At 40.2% G+C, this 20,079-nt stretch overlaps 1 protein-coding gene across 25 annotated transcripts in view; it reads left to right on the forward strand.

The window, feature by feature from the left end:
• Positions 1 to 20,079, forward strand: part of arvcfb (ARVCF delta catenin family member b) — a 322,152-nt gene that overhangs the window by 218,248 nt on the left and 83,825 nt on the right. For all 25 annotated transcript variants that reach the window (XM_078227226.1, XM_078227206.1, XM_078227208.1 and 22 more), the window contains one exon: positions 4,389 to 4,888. In XM_078227226.1, coding sequence (XP_078083352.1) covers positions 4,389 to 4,888 — 500 coding nt within the window. The remainder of the gene's footprint in view (positions 1 to 4,388; positions 4,889 to 20,079) is intronic.

The following is a 20,079-nucleotide window of genomic DNA, read 5'->3' on the forward strand; positions in this document are numbered from 1 at the left end:
AGCGAGCAGAGGACAGGTGCTTGTCAGGGATTATGTCTTGCAATCCCTCTTTGCTAATTGTCAGGCTTGACACTGGGTAGGTAACACACTTGCTGCTGAATCAGAAAGTCATGGATTCAAGCCCTGTCCAGAACATGAACACAATCTAGACTGATGCTTCTTTGTAGTGATGAGGGAGTGAAGGAATTTCAGAGATAGTCTTTTGAATGAAACATTAAATAGAGACAGACATTAAATAGAGACAGGTGGATATGAGATTCCATAAGAACTGTTTAAAGAGAAGGAGACTTTATCACTATTATTTTAAAAGGGAACAGTTGTTCATGAATTAGCTGCCACGCTTCCCCACATTACATCAGGGACGGAAGTGTTTTGGGATGTTTTTGAGGTTGTGGAATGCGCTTTATAAATTCAAGTTTTTGCCTTCATAGTTTGGACCACACTACCTGTCACCTGTTCTGCCACTAGTACAGGAGAGCAGTACGAAGATTGAAGAAAAAGTCATCAAATCCGAAATGAGTAAAATATTCCATGTTTCCTTAGATCAGTTGCTTTCTAAGTGACTTGGATTTACTTTAGACTTTTTCAAAGCATCACTGTAGATAAACATTTTTAAAAACTTTGTTATTTCAAAGGAAATATTGCTTCTGATTAATCTTCTGTGACAAATTTTCTGAAGTGCTCTTAAGCCTGCATTTAAGGATGTCTTATTTGGGTGGATCAATCACAGAAGGGATGTTATGATAATCTGCTGCTTTAAAAACAGGAAGATTTAGCACAGTCATTGCATATCTAAATTCTGCTTCACAACATTTTTCATCTGACAAATTTGGTTAGCACAAGCTTCAATTTGAAGAATATTTCCTATATTGTTTTAATGCAAATCTTTACATATACTCTTTTTTTTCAGATGAAGCTTCTTTCTACTTCCACATTCGAAGGTGGCCCAACACCCTTTAACTTCACTAATGCTGAAATAGGCTGTCAATTTTTCACTCCCCAATACTTAGTTTCTGCAACATCTGCTGCAGAAAAAGACATTTACTTATTTGTTATCCTGACGAGAAGCAGTAATTGTTGGCAGATCCAGATGGGTTTAAAATCTGGAGCAAAGCTTGTGGTTTTAAAGTTGTCAGTACTTGATGAATGCTGTGGTATTAAGCACCTTCCCAGATTTTGTAATTCATCTTGTATTCATTTTCTTTCCCCCATTATTGGCTTAAGCTTTTCAAGTCTAAAAATACCTGTTTGGAGGCTTCCATCTACTGCTGCCAATCGTTCCTTAACATTTAGCTTCGACACTTGATGGATTACCTTTTGCTTTAATTGACACTAAATTTTCCAGCTCATGCTATCAAATGGTAGACAACCATGAATCAGTTTGTCAGGCAGCATCTATGGGGAGTGGAGAAGAGAAACTGAAATTCAAACAGAAAATGCTAGTAAAATTCAGCAGTTGCCTGGTACGAGTGTTTCCAGCCTTTTCTCCTTTCATCTTTCAGTTTTCCAGCATGTTTTTCTTTGTATGGAATGTCACCGCACAGTTCCAAAGCTTAACAGGCTTTCAATAATTCCAATAATATTGTTTGATGTGTAAGTACCTCCACCAGTTGTCGTTACCCCCTCTTTCCCCAACCTCATCCCCCAATATCTTGGCTGTTGAGCTGCTAATGCTTATGAAATGTTAAAAGTAGTTAATTTAGCACCTGCACTAGGATCATTTGAGATCCTTATTGTTGCTTCTTGGCTTTTATTTTCTCTACCTTGTGATAAAACATGGAAAAAGCTTTTTGTTTACAGCTTTATAAACCTGCTGTTTACAACATGAACCTGTACCCCAAACCACTCCGTTTCAACAGCACTGATACTGCTTCCATTCAACTTTTATTTAGGTAAAACAAAATAATTATATCATTTTATGCTTAATTCAATTCCATCTACAACTTTTTATTTCATTTTAGCAATATCTGGTTGCGGCACAGTGGTTAGCACTGTTGCCTCACAGCTCCAGGGACATGGGTTCGATTCCTGACATGGGTGACTGTGTGAAGTTTGCACATTCTCCCCGTGTCTGCGTGGGTTTCCTCTGAGTGCTCTGGTTTCCTCCCACAGTCCAACGATGTGAGGGTAAGGTGCATTGGGCATGCTAAATTGCCCGTTAGTGTCCCGGGCTGCGTAGGTTAAAGGAATTACTGGAGTTACGGGGATAGGGCCGAGGTGGGATTGTTGTCAGTGCAGACTCGATGGGCCAAATGGCCTCCTGCACTGTAGGGATTCTGTGAATTTCTTTTTGTCTTCTAAAGTTGTAAATATAATCCAGTAAGTGAATTTCCCTTTACTGTGTGGCCAGTTTGTTCCCTGGACAAATTCCTTATTGCTGCCACCCTTGTAGCTCAGAGGAAAGGTTATTCTTCATCTGCTTATTTCAACATCAGACCTTCTGTGCCTCCATCCAAATCATTGGGCACAGTATAAGGAACGCTGTGTGACTTCACTAACCTCTTCTAACGATTCTGGAAAATTGCCTTTTACTCGTACACCGTTTTGTCTTTTAAATAATCTCGAATTTCTCACCCTTACTCTTCTACCCATATTTATCAAACGCATTCCTAAAGTTCATGTAAGCAACACTTGTATCTCCTGCATTGAACACTTCTGCGGTTTGTTGTGTGCTATCCTCCCTCTTCAAATCTGTGCTAGCTATTTCTAATTAATTGCTGAGCAGATGTGGAAAGCACAAGCTGATTTTTTTATTAATTGTTGTTCGTTATGACACCAAGGTTGTAAAAGTGGGGGGGGGGAAAGCTATTCCATTGTGTATAAAAGGGTGGGTGGAAGTGCAAATCCAGGAAGGAGAAGGAAGCTATTTTTCCCCCATCAATGGAATTGAATTTGACAACTTGGACCTGGGATGTCCTAACTTGGAGCTGGTATGTCCTTGAATCTGCTCCAACAGCTGAACTTCTGGTGAGGTTGAGAGAGTGGAATGGGCACACCTCTGAGGAAGTTCTGGCTCTTGAGTATTTCAGTAACCCTGACTTGAAGTTAATTCCCTCAATTCGGCTGCTAGCCAAGTAGATTCATGTTACAATTTAATTAACGTTTTTGGCAAATCAGAATCTTTTTGTTCAATTTGATAATGTGTCAGCAGTTTTGAGTGTGCAGTTGACCTGTTTTTGGTCTTGATTATTAATTGTACAACTACATGTGCCCTTGGAAGCGTAATCTGAAACTGGACATGTTGCTGAATATGCATTTGGCAAGAATGTTAGATTTTTTTCAATTTAATATAGACCCAAGTTGTAATTATTTTTGTCTAAAATTACCCAATTCTGTATAGGCTTAATTTTCTTGAACGTGTTGAATGGGGTAAGTGAATAAGGTATGAAAATAAGGGATATGTAGAGCCAAAAAGTACGCAGTCATTTACAATGCGCCTTTACTGTGGTTTTTTAAAGTTTGTGAGCCAAATGTTATTCTCATGCAAGTGCATATCAGTACTTTTGTAAGAAGTTCTATCACATAATGAAAACATGGAAACAGCAAAAGTTGAAAACGGGATTAAAAACAGGTCTACAATGAACATCTGGTTTCGGGTGATCTAGCAATCCAACCAAAATAGTTGTATCCTTCAGCTGTCTTTTTTTGTTGTCATTCTCATAGCACAGATGCTGCAGGTATGCAGCAGCCTTTGATTCAACTGGGTCAAGGTGATGAACTGAGCATTGCGATAACCTCTAGAAGATCAGGGTCCCACCACCTGGGATCTTTCCAGATACTGTCTCAGGTTTGGCAGCATCAGTCAAGAAAGAAATAGATGTTGCCAGACCTGCTGAGCATTTTCTGTTCTTATTTCCAATCTCCAGCATCCACACAATACTTCGTTCATATAAATAAAAATTCAATTGTGTGAGATTTGACGTAAATTAATGTCAAGCATCCAAGACGACATCTATCTTTTTCTGCACCAGCTATCTTCAGCAACTGTGCACAAGACATAATCAGTGTTGCATTATTTTTCTATCACCTACTGTCTAAAGGCACTGGTTGGAGAGACAGAATTGTTTAATCTAGGCCCACCGCAAAGAGAAAACACTTAATTTTTTTACTCCTTCTAGGCTTTAGTATTAGGTCAACCAATAGTTGGTAACCTATTCGGTTGTTCTACTCCAGTTGACTGACCTGTCTTTAATCCAGTTTTCAACTTTTGATGTTTCTATGTTGTTTTAACCCATTTAAAAGTCTTGTTTGTCCTCTTGAGTAACATCTTGATTTGATGATTATTGCAAACTAAATTGCAGAACGAAAGTTAACAACTGTGCATAAGGGGTGGTAGAATGGCTGTCTTTTACTTGCATAATCTGACCTGAACTCTGTTTATATTTCAGAGGTTATGAAGATCCTATTGAAGCAGAGATCATTGAAGATCGTATTCCGTATCTGACAGGCGTGTACAATGCACCATTGGCTCAGCCAGAAAGGGGGAGCATGGCCAGCCTGGACCGGCTTGGAAGACGCTCACCATCTATAGACAGTATCCGGAAAGATCCTAGGTGGCGGGACCCTGATCTTCCAGAGGTTATTGCAATGCTCAGTCATCACCTTGACCCAGTTAAATCAAATGCTGCTGCGTACCTGCAGCATCTGTGCTACGAGAATGACAAAATTAAAAAGGAAGTAAGGCAGCTGAAGGGTATACCTATTTTGGTTGGACTGCTGGATCATCCGAAACCAGATGTTCATCGTAGAGCCTGTGGTGCTCTGAGAAATATCTCGTATGGTAAAGATCATGATAGCAAAGTGGCAATCAAGAATTGTGATGGAATTCCTGCCCTGGTCCGATTGCTAAGGAAGACCAATGACATGGAAGTTAGAGAACTAATTACAGGTGAGTACAGTTTGGAAATTATTTTTCAGAATTGGATATCACGAATCAGTGCATTCAATAAACTGAACTTGTCTGTCACCAGATGGCTGTCTGGAATTGCAAGCTACCAGCATGTTGTTTTGGTCTGGAGTGCCAATCCCAATTGGTCAGTTTCTTTAAATTCAGTGCCAACGAAATGCTTAGTGGTACCCAGCTGGTGGTGAAGTTTAAATGTCCTCCTTCGAGGCAGGGAAGGATACAGTTTATTGTTAATGCTACGGATCTGCTTTCTGCATGGCTCTTTGCCAGCTGGCAGATCTGAAAAGCTGTGTCTTCGTAAGGCTGAGATCTGAAGTGTCATTTCCCTGACCACATAGGGAGAGAATGCCTGTGGAATTGATTAAATTGAGGGCGAGGAGATGAAAAGGGAGAGAAGTGCTTTGCATTTAAAATGTTCAGTGTTTTCCTCTATATTGGTGCATTGCTTCTGATTCTGTTGATTTCTGACTTAGCAGCTACTTTCTAAAGCAGTATTGGGTCAGGTACTTGAGTATATCAACAACTTGATGGTCTCATGGCAAATTTAATTATGTTCTGGATTTGTTGTCAGGAACTTTTTTGGGTTGCTTCTCAATGTTGTTTAAAGGGTCGAGGAAATAAATGTCAATGTTTTGTCTGAATTTGTAGGCTCATGCTATGAAGGTATTGATGATCACCGTGAGCGTTTTTGATGCCAAACGCTGTACTTTTTAATCGCTTGAGGCAGGTTGAATAGAGTTACGACATTTACAAAGAAGTTCACATTACATGCGAGGGCCAGGTTTCATAGCTGTTTCCAGCCCTTAATTTCCATTTTCTATAAATGTTGTTCCAGTTGTCCGCATTTTCTTAAGACTGCTACTGATTTAAAAGAATAACTGCTGTGATTGACCACCTGTCTGTTGGCATTTCTGCATACAAGTGTACAGACCTTGTGCTGGAAAATGGGATTAGAATAAATAGGTGCTTGATGCAGACATGATGGGCCAAAGGGGCCTCTCTTTGTGCTGTGAAGCAATGGCTCTCAAACTGCGTAGCAGTACTGGATTAAGAGAATGGTACTGTGCATGTTTGTGATGAAAATTTTGAGGATGAGATGTTTTTATTTGACGTGCACCTGTTGAACCTTTTATTTACGTGCAAAATCTCACCTAGGATTAAAAATGAGTAATGATCTTAAAGTAGCGTAGAATTTGGTCATGGGGTTTTAGTTTTGGTAAAGCAGCAGTCTGGTTATTAATTTAGTGGATACTACAACAGAGATTGGCCATGTGAAATCCATGCAACACTGAAATGTAACTGTGTCTATCAGTGCAGAAAATGCTACCAAGAAGTCAATTTCTATATCTATTAAATAAGCTATTTTTAATTCCCTATTTGATATTCTTTTGGCTAAAATTAGTGAGTGCAAGAGAATCTAGCCCAGTAAGGCACATGTCAATGAGATTCTGACTGGATTGACAGAAAATGTAACAAATTGGCAGTGCTGTTTTAGGTTGCATAAGTTAGTATGTTTCCCCTCTGGATACAAGCCACACCCCAGTTCTTAAAGTAATCTGGAGAAACTCTTCACATCAGTTCTGAGGGAATGCTGCAGTTTTCGGAGTACCATCTTTTCCCAGGGTGTCTTGGTCAATATTCCTCTATCAATCAATGAAACAAATGAAATAGTCATTTATCTCTCCATTGGGTTAGGACTTGGCATTCAAAGTGGCTATCAAATTCACTAGCATATCAGTAACTGCAGTATATGCATTGTTTCTGCAGCACTTCGGACTGTTTGAGAATTCTGGCAAGTTATTTAAAACTGCACTGCCTTATTCCTTTATGCAGATGATTACTGAAAGTTATAACACTGATTTGCAATCAGGATTTAGAGCAAGATTCTGAATGGGATGAGAAAATGGGAGAGATGTAGAAAGAAGGAATGATTCTGCTTAAATGTTCTCTGCAGTGAACCATTTGGGACAGAACAACATTGCTACAACCTGCTTATCAAGGAGATTCTGTATTCTGGGGTAATGCATGAAGAAGAATGTGGAGTTCGCCTGGTGCTGAGGAAGTGGCGTCTTAGTTTATCCTTGTCATGTGATGTGAATGCAATGGAATTCTTTTATGCAGAGTGACATGTTGAGGAGGAAAAATGCACCGTTGACTAGTTGATTTGTTTTTGCTCACAATTATTGGCCACAACACTGAAAAAAACATTTGTCATTCTCTTCAAATCGTGTCATGTCATTTTACTGTTGCCTTGAAAAAGCAAGCTGATCCTCTGGTTTAGTATTGCTTACCAAGAACAGCTCCAACAATGCAGGTACTCTCTCTCTGCTGTGTTGGGCCAACAGCCTTGAATGACCAGATTTGGGTACAGGGCCAGAGATATATGGACAAGATTGATTGACTCCTACCAGCAAGAAGGTAAATTCCACAACAATGGCAGAGTTCCACTTGTCTGTTAGAAATTGAGCTAACATATTCTTGGAATATGGATGCCAAACAGACAGAGTAATGCTTGGCAGTCCCTTGATGTATTAAAAAAAGTCCAGAGGCCTATTCAGGGAGAGACATTATTTATGAAGTCACCAAACACCATAGAAGAAGTGCATTTATTGTCTGTTATCCACAAGAACAGCAATGCAACCTGGTTTCAGTCTGTCCCATCTCCCCCCCCCCCCGAATCACCGGCGTCTATGCAGTGATTTCTAACTAAAATGCTATGGAAATTCTTTTTATTTTAATACATTGTACATGAAAATTTTAATTTATGGCAAAGTATAAATTGAGTTGGATAATATTTTAATTTAAAATGAAAAAGAAATGATTTATCAACATGCTTTAAATCATTATTGGCAAAAGAAATAGAGTTCTAAAAAATATTTCGCCCCCCTCAAATTGTTGAAAAGTAGATGTCCAGGACAATTATGACAAATAGCTTAGCTTGCCATTGTTTAATCCTGTGTAGACTCATCCTCTTTATTACCATGAGATAGATGAATGATTTAAAGTAAATTCATGTAGACTATTCACATAATGAAAATCAGCGACTTTATACATGGAGCTTGGAGGGGCAATATCTATATTTGGCTTCAAGTGAAGTTAAGCATCACATTCACTTGCAGGATTTATCTGCAGTAGAATACCATGGTTCTGCTTCAGTTTTAATTTTTGGCAGCCTGGTGCCTGATGTGCAGAAACCTATTATTATGCCATGTTTCAACATGTGAGCTAATCTACTGGGATATCCAAACAAGTTTTGTTTCGGTTTGCCCAATATGGAATTTAGTCTCTTGCCTCCCACCTGCACTTATCCAAAGTAATAGAAACATAAGCAGTATAAAATCTAGATTTCCCATGTACTGCTGGAGTTGAGCAGCTTAAACTGCATTTGAACAACAGAAAGCACTGGTTGCCTTCCTATCACTTGTCTATCCAGGACCCTGTCCCCCTGTTACACCAGTGATTGGGAGCAGAGTTCAAGGAATTCCAAGCCCCACACATCTCGCCTTTCAGGATTAAGTCATGACTTGTGCTGATTAACCAATCAGCAGCCTTGAGTACTACATATCTTCCTGGGTCAGACATTGGTTTACTGAGTTTTTTCTGACGGTTTGACTTTGGCTCAGACTTCACATTTGTCAGCTCAGAACCATTTCAACCGCAAAGGTAGTTTGCTTGGTTTCTCTCTCTCCCTCATTCGAGTCAGAGTCATAAAGGTTTACAGCATGGAAACAGGCCCTTCAGCCCAACTTGTCCATGCTGCCCTTTTTTTTAAAAACCCCTAAACTAATCCCAATTGCCTGCATTTGGCCCATATCCCTCTATTCCCATCTTACCCATGTAACTATCTAAATGCTTTTTAAAAGACAAAATTGTACCCGCCGCTACTGCTACCTCTGGCAGCTTGTTCCAGACACTCACCACCCTCTGAAAAAATTGCCCCTCTGGACACTTTTGTATCTCTCAACTTAAACCTATGCCCTCTAGTTTTAGACTTCCCTACCTTTGGGAAAAGATATTGACTATCTACCTTGTCTATGCCCTTCATTATTTTATAGACCTCTATAAGATCACCCCTCAGCCTCCTACACTCCAGAGAAAAAAGTCCCAGTCTATTCAGCCTCTCCTTATAACTCAATCCATCAAGTCCCGGTAGCATCCTAGTAAATCTTTTCTGCACTCTTTCTAGTTTAATAATATCCTTTCTATAATAGGGTGACCAGAATTGCACACACTATTCCAAGTGTGGCCTTACCAACGTCTTGTCCAGCTTAAACAAGGCGTCCCAACTCCTGTATTCAATGTTCTGACCGATGAAACCAAGCATGCCGAATGCCTTCTTCACTCTGTCCAACTGTGACTCCACTTTCAAGGAGCTGTGAACATGTACCCCGAGATCTCTTTGTTCTGTAACTTTCCCCAACGCCCTACCATTAACTGAGTAAGTCCTGCCCTGGTTCAATCTACCAAAATGCATCACCTCGCATTTGTCTAAATTAAACTCCATCTGCCATTCATCAGCTCACTGGCCCAATTGATCAAGATCCCATTGCAATTGGAGATAACTTTCTTCACTGTCCACTATGCCACCAATCTTGGTGTCATCTGCAAACTTACTAACCATGCCTCCTATATTCTCATCCAAATCATTAATATAAAATGACAAATAACAGTGGGCCCAGCACTGATCCCTGAGGCACATCACTAGTCACAGGCCTCCAGTTTGAAAAACAACCCTCTGTCAAGAAGCCAATTTTGTATCCATTTAGATACCTCACTCTGGATCCTGCGAGATTTAACCTTGTGCAACAACCTACCATGCGGTACCTTGTCAAAGGCTTTGCTCAAGTCCATGTAGACAACATCAATTGCACTGCCCTCATTTACCACCTTGGTTACCCCTTCAAAAAACTCAAATCAAATTTGAGACACATGATTTTCCACTCTAAGTCATGCTGACTGTCCCTAATCAGTACTTGCGTCTCTAAATGCCTGTAGATCCTGTCTCTCAAAATACCTTCCAACAATTTACCCATCACAGATGTGAAGCTCACTGACCTGTAGTTCCCAGGCTTTTCCCTGCAGCCCTTTCTCAACAAAGGCACAACATTTGCCACTCTCCAATCTTCAGGCACTTCACCCGTGACTATCGATGATTCAAATATCACGAGCAGTTCATTAAACAGCTGATCACGAGAACAACAGCATAGTGGACAACACAAATAACTGCTAAATATCAGTATTTTGCCAATATCCTAAGAATAGCATGGCCACATCACATCTCCACCTGAGTTTTTTGACGAGAGTAATGCTACGGTTATGTATATCCAGAAGGCATTGGATGAAGTGCTGTAAGCGAGGCTTGTAGGCAATGTTCTAGTTCATGGAATAAAAGCGGGGGCGGGGGGTAGAAAAAAAGAGTGGTATTTAATGGGTGTTTTTCCCACTGGAGTAAGGTTTGCAGTCATGTTCCCTAAGGGTTGGGACCCTTGCTCTTTCTGAAAAATAATCTAGACCTTGATGTACAGGGCACAATTTCAAAATTTGCAAATGATATGAATCTTAGATGTATTGTGAGCTATGAGGAATGCAACTTCAAAAGGATGTCGCAAAGTTGGTGGAATGAGCAGACAAGTGGCAGATGAAATTTTAGTGCAGAGAAGTGTGAAATGGTGTATTTTGCTAGCAAGAACAAGAATATACAACGTGAAATAAAGGGTACAATTCTAAAGTGGGTAAAGCAGCTGTGGAACCTGGGTGTGAATTGTAAATTATTGCAGGACTGTTTGAGGGTGGTTCCTAAAATTCCTGGGCTTTATTATTAGGGGCTTGGATATCAAAGCAAGGAGGTTGTTAAACCTGTACAGAACATGGAGTATTGCGTCCTGCTCTGGGCACCGCCCGTTAGAAAAGATATGAAGGCATTGGAGTGCTGAAACTATTCACATGAATGGTCCCAGAGGTGAGAAACTTGAGATTGAAGAGAAGATTGAGAGGAGGTTTGATAGTTGTTCAAAATTATGCAAATCTAGACAGGGTAGATGAGGAAAAATGTTCCCATTGATGGAAGGATCAAGAACCAGAGGGCACAGATTTAAGGTAAATAAAATGACATGAGGAAAAACTTTAGGATCTGAAATGCATTGCTTGAGAGTGTGGCAAAGGCAGTTTCAATCAAGGCATTCAAGAGAGAATTGGATTGTTAAATGAAGAGGTAAATGTGGAGGACCGTGGGATGAATTGCACAAGGTAAATTGCTCCTGCAAAGAGCTGACACAGACATGATGGGCTGAATGGCCACTTTGTGCTGTGGTGATGCCATTATTTCAATTTTCTAGCATCCAAATAATCACTTTCCTTGTTGCATTCAGGGAATTTACAGAATATTGGGAAAGCATCCTCTGCCTATGCTTGTTTGCATTGCACACAAGCTTCCTTCCACATAGTTAAGAACCTGACTATTGTTAAATGTGAGGATATCCCAAAACCCAGAAGGGTAACTTGGGACACGGGTCCTTAGTGGTGTGTATTTTCAATTTGGTAAAATGTGAGGAAAGATATGCAAACAGTGAGGAGTAGTATAGTCTTGTTGAGATCCGTTAATAAAGAATATTTATTAACATAAAAAAACACAAGACTACAATGTACGACAATAATCCACTTAATTGCATTAATGTTTATACACATACAGTATCTTATGCCTGTTTCCAGCTATCTGCATTCTGAATTCTTGAGAAATGCCCCATTCCCAAAAACCATCCAGTATTATACAACTCTGAGCTAAATCCAGCATATATTTACCACCATAGGTTTTCCCAAATGGGAAGAGAAGTTGCCTTTTGTTCAGCAGAGCATTTCTTCTGAGTGTTTTTAAAACCTTTTGCAACCAAATAAACCTGTTGGACTTTAACCTGGTGTTGTTAGACTTCTTACTGTGTTTTTAAAACAGCAGCTTTCAGCACCAACTCGTTTTTGGGAGCAGCCTGCTTTCTCCAGCTGGGTGCGTCTACAGTGGTAGCTGCTCCTTTCCTACTGTATTCAGGTACCCTGGCATGGATAGTGTTCCCGCCCTTTAATGTTATTCTATCATAATAACACCTTGGGCCAGGCTTGTCGCAGATAGGTGTGAATTATATTCTTGTGCCTCCACTTTTTATACACTATTGTCCAACCCCTAGTCACTTGCGTAAACACTTTTTCACTAATACCAAGCTAATTCACATAACAATAACACCTTCAAACAGATGCACCCTTATCGGTTTCCGTTTTATCCAATTCTTTATTTTATCCCATTTTTATTAATTTTGATTTTAATGAGTTCTCAAATCTTTCTTATACTCCATTATCTTGACAGTTTTTTTATCACCCCAACAAGATAGCCTCCTTTCTCCCTCAAGTACTTAGCTAGCTTTCCCTTTATACATCTATACTATTTGCTTCAGCCATTCCCGCACTCTTATCACCAATTAAGTTACTAGAGTCTCCTGAAATGCTTATTGAATTTATTTGTGACTACCATATTTGTGGTCCTGAGTTTTTCACATATCCATTTGTTGAAACATCTTCTCTATGCCAACCTATTAAACTCTTAATTTTAAAGCAGGGCATTTTTTTCCTAGAAAATAGGATTTGTGCTTTGCTGTCTCGAATTCTTCATTTCGTTAGCCCTCTCCTTAGTCCCCTAATTACTGGTCCAACCTTCCAGATAACTACTTTAATGGCATCCTCAAGTTTTTATAACATTTAGTTCTGTAAAGTTATTAATATAAGTTGTATTTAGTCCTCTTCCCTAACTATCTGAAAGGGCGGTGTACTGAAAAGTCTGAAATAGATGATATTTTTCAGACTTTACAAAATCTCTTGAATTACCTGGTTTTTATGGCATTTTGGAGATGGATCAGTTCATAGAATCCTTACAGTGCAGAAGAGGCCATTTGGCCCATTGAGTCTGCACCGACTCTTACAGATTATCATACCCAGGTCCTCTCCTTCACCCTATCCCCATAACACCACACCTTTCCCATGGCTAACATATGGGGCAATTTAGCATCGCTAATCCACTTAACATGCACATCTTTGGAATGTGGGAGGAAACTGGAGTACCCCGTGGAAACCCACGCGGACATGAGAACGTGCAAACTCCACACAGACAGTCACCCAAGGCCGGAATTGAACCGGGGTTCCTGGAGTTGTAAGGTAGCAGTGCTAACCACTGTGCCAACGTGCCAGCAACTTGTTGATGGCAGAGTATGTAAAGCATATTTACAAAGTCGAAATAGAAAATATTGCTTCCTTAATTTTCAAATGAAGATTTGGTAAGCAAAGAACCTGTAAGGAGATGAATAATGCGGAGCTTAGTTGCTCAAATTAATAGCGATTACTTCTGAATTACAGAATTGCAAAATTTGAGGATTAATGATAGATTTATTGTTTGAATTTGATATTGCACTAATTCACAGCCAGTTTGTCCGGTAAGGAGTTGTTACATTGCTGTTTGGTGGAACCTCTTGCATACATCCCAGACTGTGGCTTGACGGAAAACTAGTAGCTAAATGGATACAAAATTGGCTTGATGACAGAAGCTAGAGGGTGGTTGCAGAGAGCAGTTTTTCAAACTGGAGACCTGTGATCAGCGGCGTGCCTCGGGATTGGTGCTGGGTCCACTGTTATTTGTAATTTGTATTAATGATTTGGATGAGAATAAAGGAGGCATGGTTAGTAAGTTTGCAGATGACACCAAGATTGGTGGCATAGTGGACAGTGAAGAAGGTTATCTCGGATTGCAATGGGATCTTAATCAATTGGGCCAGTGGGCTGACAAATGGCAGATGGAGTTTAATTTCGACAAATGCGAGGTGATACATTTTGGCAGATTGAACCAGGGTAGGACTTACTCACTTAATGGTAGGGCATTGGGGAGAGTTACAGAACAAAAAGATCTAGGGGTACATGTTCATAGCTCCTTGAAAGTGGAATCACAGGTGGACAGAGTGATGAAGAAGGCATTCAGCATGCTTGGTTTAATCGGTCAGAACATTGAATACAGGAGTTGGGACGTCTTGTTGAAATTGCACAAGACATTGGTAAGGCCATACTTGGAATACTGTGTACAGTTCTGGTCACCCTATTATAGAAAGGATATTATTAAACTAGAAAGAGTGCAGAAGAGATTTACAAGGATGCCACCAGGAGTTGATGGTTTGAGTTATAAGGAGAGGTTGGATAGACTGGGACTTTTTTCTCTGGAGCGTAGGAGGCTGAGAGGTGACCTTATAGAGGTCTATAAAATAATGAGGGCCATAGATCAGCTAGATAGTCAATATCTTTTCCCAAAGGTAGGGGAGTTTAAAACTAGAGGGCATAGGTTTAAGGTGAGGGAGGAGAGATACAAAAGGGTCCAGAGGGACAATTTTTTCACACAGAGGGTGGTGAGTGTCTGGAACAAGCTGCCAAAGGTCGTAGTAGAGGTGGGTACAAATTTATCTTTTAAAAAGCATTTAGACAGTTACATGGGTATAGAGGGATATGGGCCAAATGCGGGCAATTGAGACCAGCTTAGGGGTTTAAAGAAAAGGGCGGCATGGACAAGTTGGGCCAAAGGGCCTGTTTCCATGCTGTAAACCTCTGACTCTATAACTTGGGAAGCAACTTTTTTTGGGTTCCTGAATAGTTATCCTCTATCTTCAGGTTGACCCACACAGGAATAATAAGTGTTAGATGCCACCTTTAATGTGGTTCTGGGCTGCATACAAGTAAAATTGTGATAAACTCTTAATTTATGTCTTTTTACCATGTTTTTGTTCGGTTGAGAAATCCTTGTTCCAAACGGCTTTCCAATGTGTGTATTTGTTAAATTGCATTGTTCTGATGAGCGTTACTGCAAACTAAGTATTGGAGTAATAGAATCTTGCAGATTTAAATATAACTCCTCCAATGATGTGCGGGTTAGGTTGATTGGCCATGCTGAAATTGCCCCTTAGTATCCTGAGATGTGTAGTTAGAGGGATTAGCGGGTAAATATGTAGGGATATGAGGGTAGGGCCTGGGTGGGATTGTGGTCGGTGCAGACCTGATGGGCCAAATGGCCACTTTCTGCACTGTAGGGTTTCTGAGTTCCATTATTCTATGATATAAAGAACAGAGGAATTTAGAGGGAGAAGAGAAGAAAGATGGATTGAAAATAGGAGATGGGGATGACATTGGTTGGGGTAGACAGTAGAAACCAAAGAGAGATTTTAGGAGGCTTTAGAATGCTGGCCAGGACATATCGGATCAAGGAATGAGGGAGTTTGAGATAATAGAGCGCTCATGGTGGACTTGAATGAATAAGGAGTAGCTTCGCCACAACTCAGTGGTGAATTCCAGGGTGGACAGTTGGAGGCGGTTGTTGGGATTGGGATGTAGCCATGAAGAGATTGAAAATGATTGTGGGGATTTTATATGAATCTGATAAGACACAGGGAAGGCAGGAGAGCTTGGCAAAGATTTGAATGGAATAATTTAAGCAAGAGAACTAGAGTATTCTATTTTGAGACAGGTGAAGGTGACCACGAGTGAAGAAAGTATTGCGGAAATCTCGCTCTATTTGGTGGCTGGTTGGAGATAATGGCTGAGAGTTTGGGATAGAGGCTTAAGTGTAAGAAAGAAGTTTTGGTAAACAGATTGAATGTGAAGAAAGAATCTGAGCCTGGATTTTGTATGATTGGTGGGAAGTTATTTTGGAGCAACTTTGGGGGCAGAGTAGGCAGGGTAATGATTTCATTGGTGAGGTTCTAACATAGATTTTAGGTAATTGTCATTTATATAGAGTTATACTTTTAATGCCAGATTTTGTTAACCTGTTTTTGAGATTTTAATAACTACTACAGAATTTCAACATGGTTCCATTGAATAGAATTCACCCTATTGTGTAGTAGCTTTTAAATTCTCTTACAGGGCAACTTTTCACAAATTTATACAGTTACAAAGCTTCCACAAGTCAGCAGTCAAAAGGTACAATGCTATCACCTTAAAGCACCTTTCATTTGATAGTGTGCTTGTCAAGATACAAAAAAATACATTGTCTCCTGAGTAGTGACCATTGTGATGCTCTTGCTCTGTTGGCTGGAACATTAGTCCACCTTGTGTAGACAATTTTGAAGTTTATTATTTATTTGGGACTCAATTTGATTACTGATAATTCCTACCTCCAATCAATAATTGCAAATTAACTCGTTCTGATTGTTTTATACAGGAATGAACCTGCAAAATGAGACACATTGCTGTGACTTGAGACTAAACTTTTGAATCGCTTGCTTATTTTTCCTAAAATACCTACTCATTTTAAGTCTGATACTGTTAATATATGTTCTGTTTTAATGAGAATTTCATTCTCAAAAGCTGTGCAAGGTAAAATGTAATATGGCTGATGTACTGAGATAGAGCGACCCTCTGTATTTGGTATCAAGCCCTCATTCTGTTTGGACGACTGGACAGTTGTGGAAATAGTGAGGTCAAACAAAAATGATTAATGAAGAAATAGCAACAAGGTAAGATATAGTAGAAAAAGAAAGCTTATGATCGTCACAAAATATTTAATACTGTAGGAAGTCAAGAGGAGTTAAGAAAGTATAGGGGAAAAGGCAAGGAAATTAGGAAAGCAAAGAGGATATGAAAAAGTGTTGGCAGGTAAAATCAAAGAAAACTCAAAGATGCGTTTCCAGAACATTAGAAGTAAGAAAATAACTAAGAAAAGGATAAGGCCTGTCAGAGATGTTCATGGTAACTTGTGTGTTGATGCTGAAGATGTGGGCAGGGCTTTTACTGAGTTCTTTGCCTCTGTCTTCACTAAGGATGGTGCAGACTTTCCAGTTAGAGGAGGAGTATGAAATATTAGATACAATAAGCATAATAGAGGAAGTATTCGCGGAACACGCATTCTTGAAGGCAGATAAATTACCATGGCAAGATGGATTGTATCCCAGGCTTTGAAGTAAGCCAGGGTTGAAATAGCAGATGCACCTGAGGATCATTTTCCAATTGTCACTGGATACAAGTCAAGGTACCAAAGGATTGGAGGTCTGCAAACATTGTCCCCTTTGTAAATAATAGTTTGATGGGTAGGCCGGAAATTAAAGACTGGTCAGCGTTACTTTGATGGGCAAATTATTCGAGTCAATTCTGAGAACCCAGATAAATTGTCACTTGGGGCTTGAGTGATCAGAGATAATCAGCACGGTTTTGTTAGGGAAAGATCATGTCTTACTCGCTTAATCAAATGTTTTGTGGTAACCAGGAGGATTGATGAAGGTAGTGCAGCGGGTGTTGTTGACATGGGCTTTAGCAAGGCCACATGGCAGACTGACTGTCCAAAAGTAAAAGCTCATGGGATACAGGGAATGTGCTGAGTTGGATCAAAATTTGGTTCATTGACAGGAAACAAAGGGTAATAGTTGATGGGTGTTTTTTGTAAATGAAAACGGTTTCCAGTGGCTTTCACAAGGCTCCTTGTTGGGTTCCTTGCTGTTTGTATATATTAACGATTTGGGTTTAAATATGGGTGGCATGATTGGTGAATTTTCAAATGGTACAATAATTGGCCATGCAGTTGATAATGCAAAGGATAGCTGTTGTCTCCAAAATGATTTTAATTGTTTGGTTGAATGGGTGGAAAAGTGGTGGATGTAATTCAATGCCGAGAAGTGTGTGCAAATGCATTTGGAGAGGGCAAACAAAGCTAGAGTATACATCATAAATGAGAGGATATTGCAGGGTGAGGAAGTGAGAGACAAAGAACAGTCCAGCACAGGAACAGGCCCATCGGTCCTCCAAGCCTGAGCAGATCATGATGCCTGCCTAAACTAAAACAGTATGCACTTAGGCAGTCCATATCCTTCCATTCCCATCCCTATTCATGTATTCATTTAGATGCCCTTAAATGCTGCTATTATACCTGCTCCCACCATCTCCCTGGGCAGCGCGTTCCAGACATCACCACTTTCTGTGTAAAAAAAAAACCTGCCTCGCACATCTCCGCTAAACTTTTCCCCACACACCTTAAACCTATGCCCTCTAGTGCTTGACTTTTCTACCCTAGGAAAGAGCATCTGACTATCCACTCTGTCCATGCCACTCATAATCTTGTAAGCCTCTATCAGGTTGCCACTCGACCGCCGTCATTCCAGTGAGAACAAGCCGAGTTTTATACACACCAGAATTATACACACTATTCCAAATGAGGCCTAACTAAGGTTCTGTACAGCTGCAGCATGACTTGCCAATTTTTAAACTCAATGCCCCAACTGATGAAGGCAAGCATGCTGTATACCTTCTTGACTACCTTCTCCATCTGTGTTGCCACTTTGAGTGATCGGTGGACATGTACACCCAGATCTCTCTGCTTGTCAATACTCCTAAGGGTTCTACCATTTACTGTATAATTCCTAAATGCATTGGGCCTTCCAAAATGCATCACCTTGCATTTATCCGGATTAAACTTCATCTGCCATTTCTCTGCCCAAGTCTCCAATCGGTCTATATCTTGCTGTATCCTCTGACAATCCTCTTCACTATCTGCAACTCCATCAATGTTTGTGTTGCCTGCAAACTTACTAATCAGACTAGCTACATTTTTCTCCAAATCATTTATATATACTCATAACAACAAAGCTCCCAAAACTGATTCCTGTGGAATGTATGTCCACAGGTCCCTAAAGATGGCAAGATAAGTAGGTAAAGTGCTTTAAAAAAAAAAGCATATGGCACACTTGCCTTTATTGGACAAGATGTAGGATACAAAAGCAGGGATGTAATGATGGAACTGTAGAAAATGCTGGTTAGGCAACAGCTGGAATATACACCACTTAGTTCCACTTAGCTGAAGGACATAATTGCTCTGGAGGGAGTTCAGAGTTACAAGAATGTCGCCAGGGCTTGTAAATTGCAGCCTGTAGGAAAGCTTGGATAGGCTGGGGTTGTGTTTTACTTGGGACTCGGGAGGCTGAGGGGTGACTTGATTGAGGTGTATAAGATTGAGGGGCCTAGATAGAGTAGACAGGGATGCTGCCTTCCCCTCGCAGAAATGTCAATTATCAATGGGCGCAGATTTAAGTTATTTGGTCGAAGGATTAGAGGAAAACCTTCTCATGCAGTGTGATACGTTTTTGGAATTTATCACCTGGTTTGGTGGTGGAGGCAGAAACCCTCACCTTGATTTAAAAGGTATCTAAATCTGCATCTAAAGTGCTGTAACTTGCACGGCTGCGGACTGGGTGCTGCAAAGTGAGATTAAAATGAGGAGCTATATTTTTCTCTCTTTTTGGACTGGTGCAGACCCAATGGGCAGAATAGCCTGTTCCTGTGTTGTAATATTTCTATGAAATTTAAATAAATGCTCTTTCAGAATCTTCCACTCCAACCAAAACTTGTGTTCAGATAGCTCTTCAACATAATCGAAATCCCAAGGTGCCTCATAGGAGTATTGTGGGTTTGATGTAAAATTTTGCTTTCTAAGACAATTTTTGAGTTGGTAGCAAAAGCTGCGTCCATGAGCAGTTTTAAGGAGGGCCGTACAAGAGAAAAGAGGGAGGGAATTCCAGAGTTGAGAACCTCAGCAGTTGAAGGTATTGTGAAGCTATTAAATCAGGGATATAGACAAGGCCAAAATTATATGAGCACATATCTTGGAGGGCTGCCGTTAATTAACCAGGAGACAAAGGAGGTCAATGAGTATGAGGGTGATAAGCGAACAGGATTTGATGTGAGTCGATCACTGGCAGCAGAGCTTTGGATGACCTCCAATTCATAGAGGGTGGAATGTGGGAGTCTGGCCAGGGGTATGTTGGAACGTTCAAGCTAAAAGGAACAAAGTAATGGTTGAGAGTTTCAGCAGCAGATGAGCTGAGGCAGAAGTGGAGTCTGGCAGTGCCATGGAAGTGAGAATAGACACTCTTGATGATGGGGTTGATATCAAATATGTCTTGAGATCAAATATGACAAGTTTCCGAGGAGTCTGCTTTGAACCTTAGATGATTGTCATGGAAATGGATGGAGTAGATGCCTTTGGACCAGTAGCTCGGAAGCAAAAAAAATGGAAAGATGTGCAAGTGAGAGAAGTGTAATATGAAGAGAAGTTTAATTTCCTCCTTAGAAAGGAAAGATATAAGGATTTCAAGATTAAATCCTCCCTGGAATTTGAT

The sequence above is a fragment of the Mustelus asterias genome, chromosome 13 (assembly GCF_964213995.1).
Source record: "Mustelus asterias chromosome 13, sMusAst1.hap1.1, whole genome shotgun sequence".
Classification (NCBI taxonomy): Eukaryota; Metazoa; Chordata; class Chondrichthyes; order Carcharhiniformes; family Triakidae; genus Mustelus; species Mustelus asterias.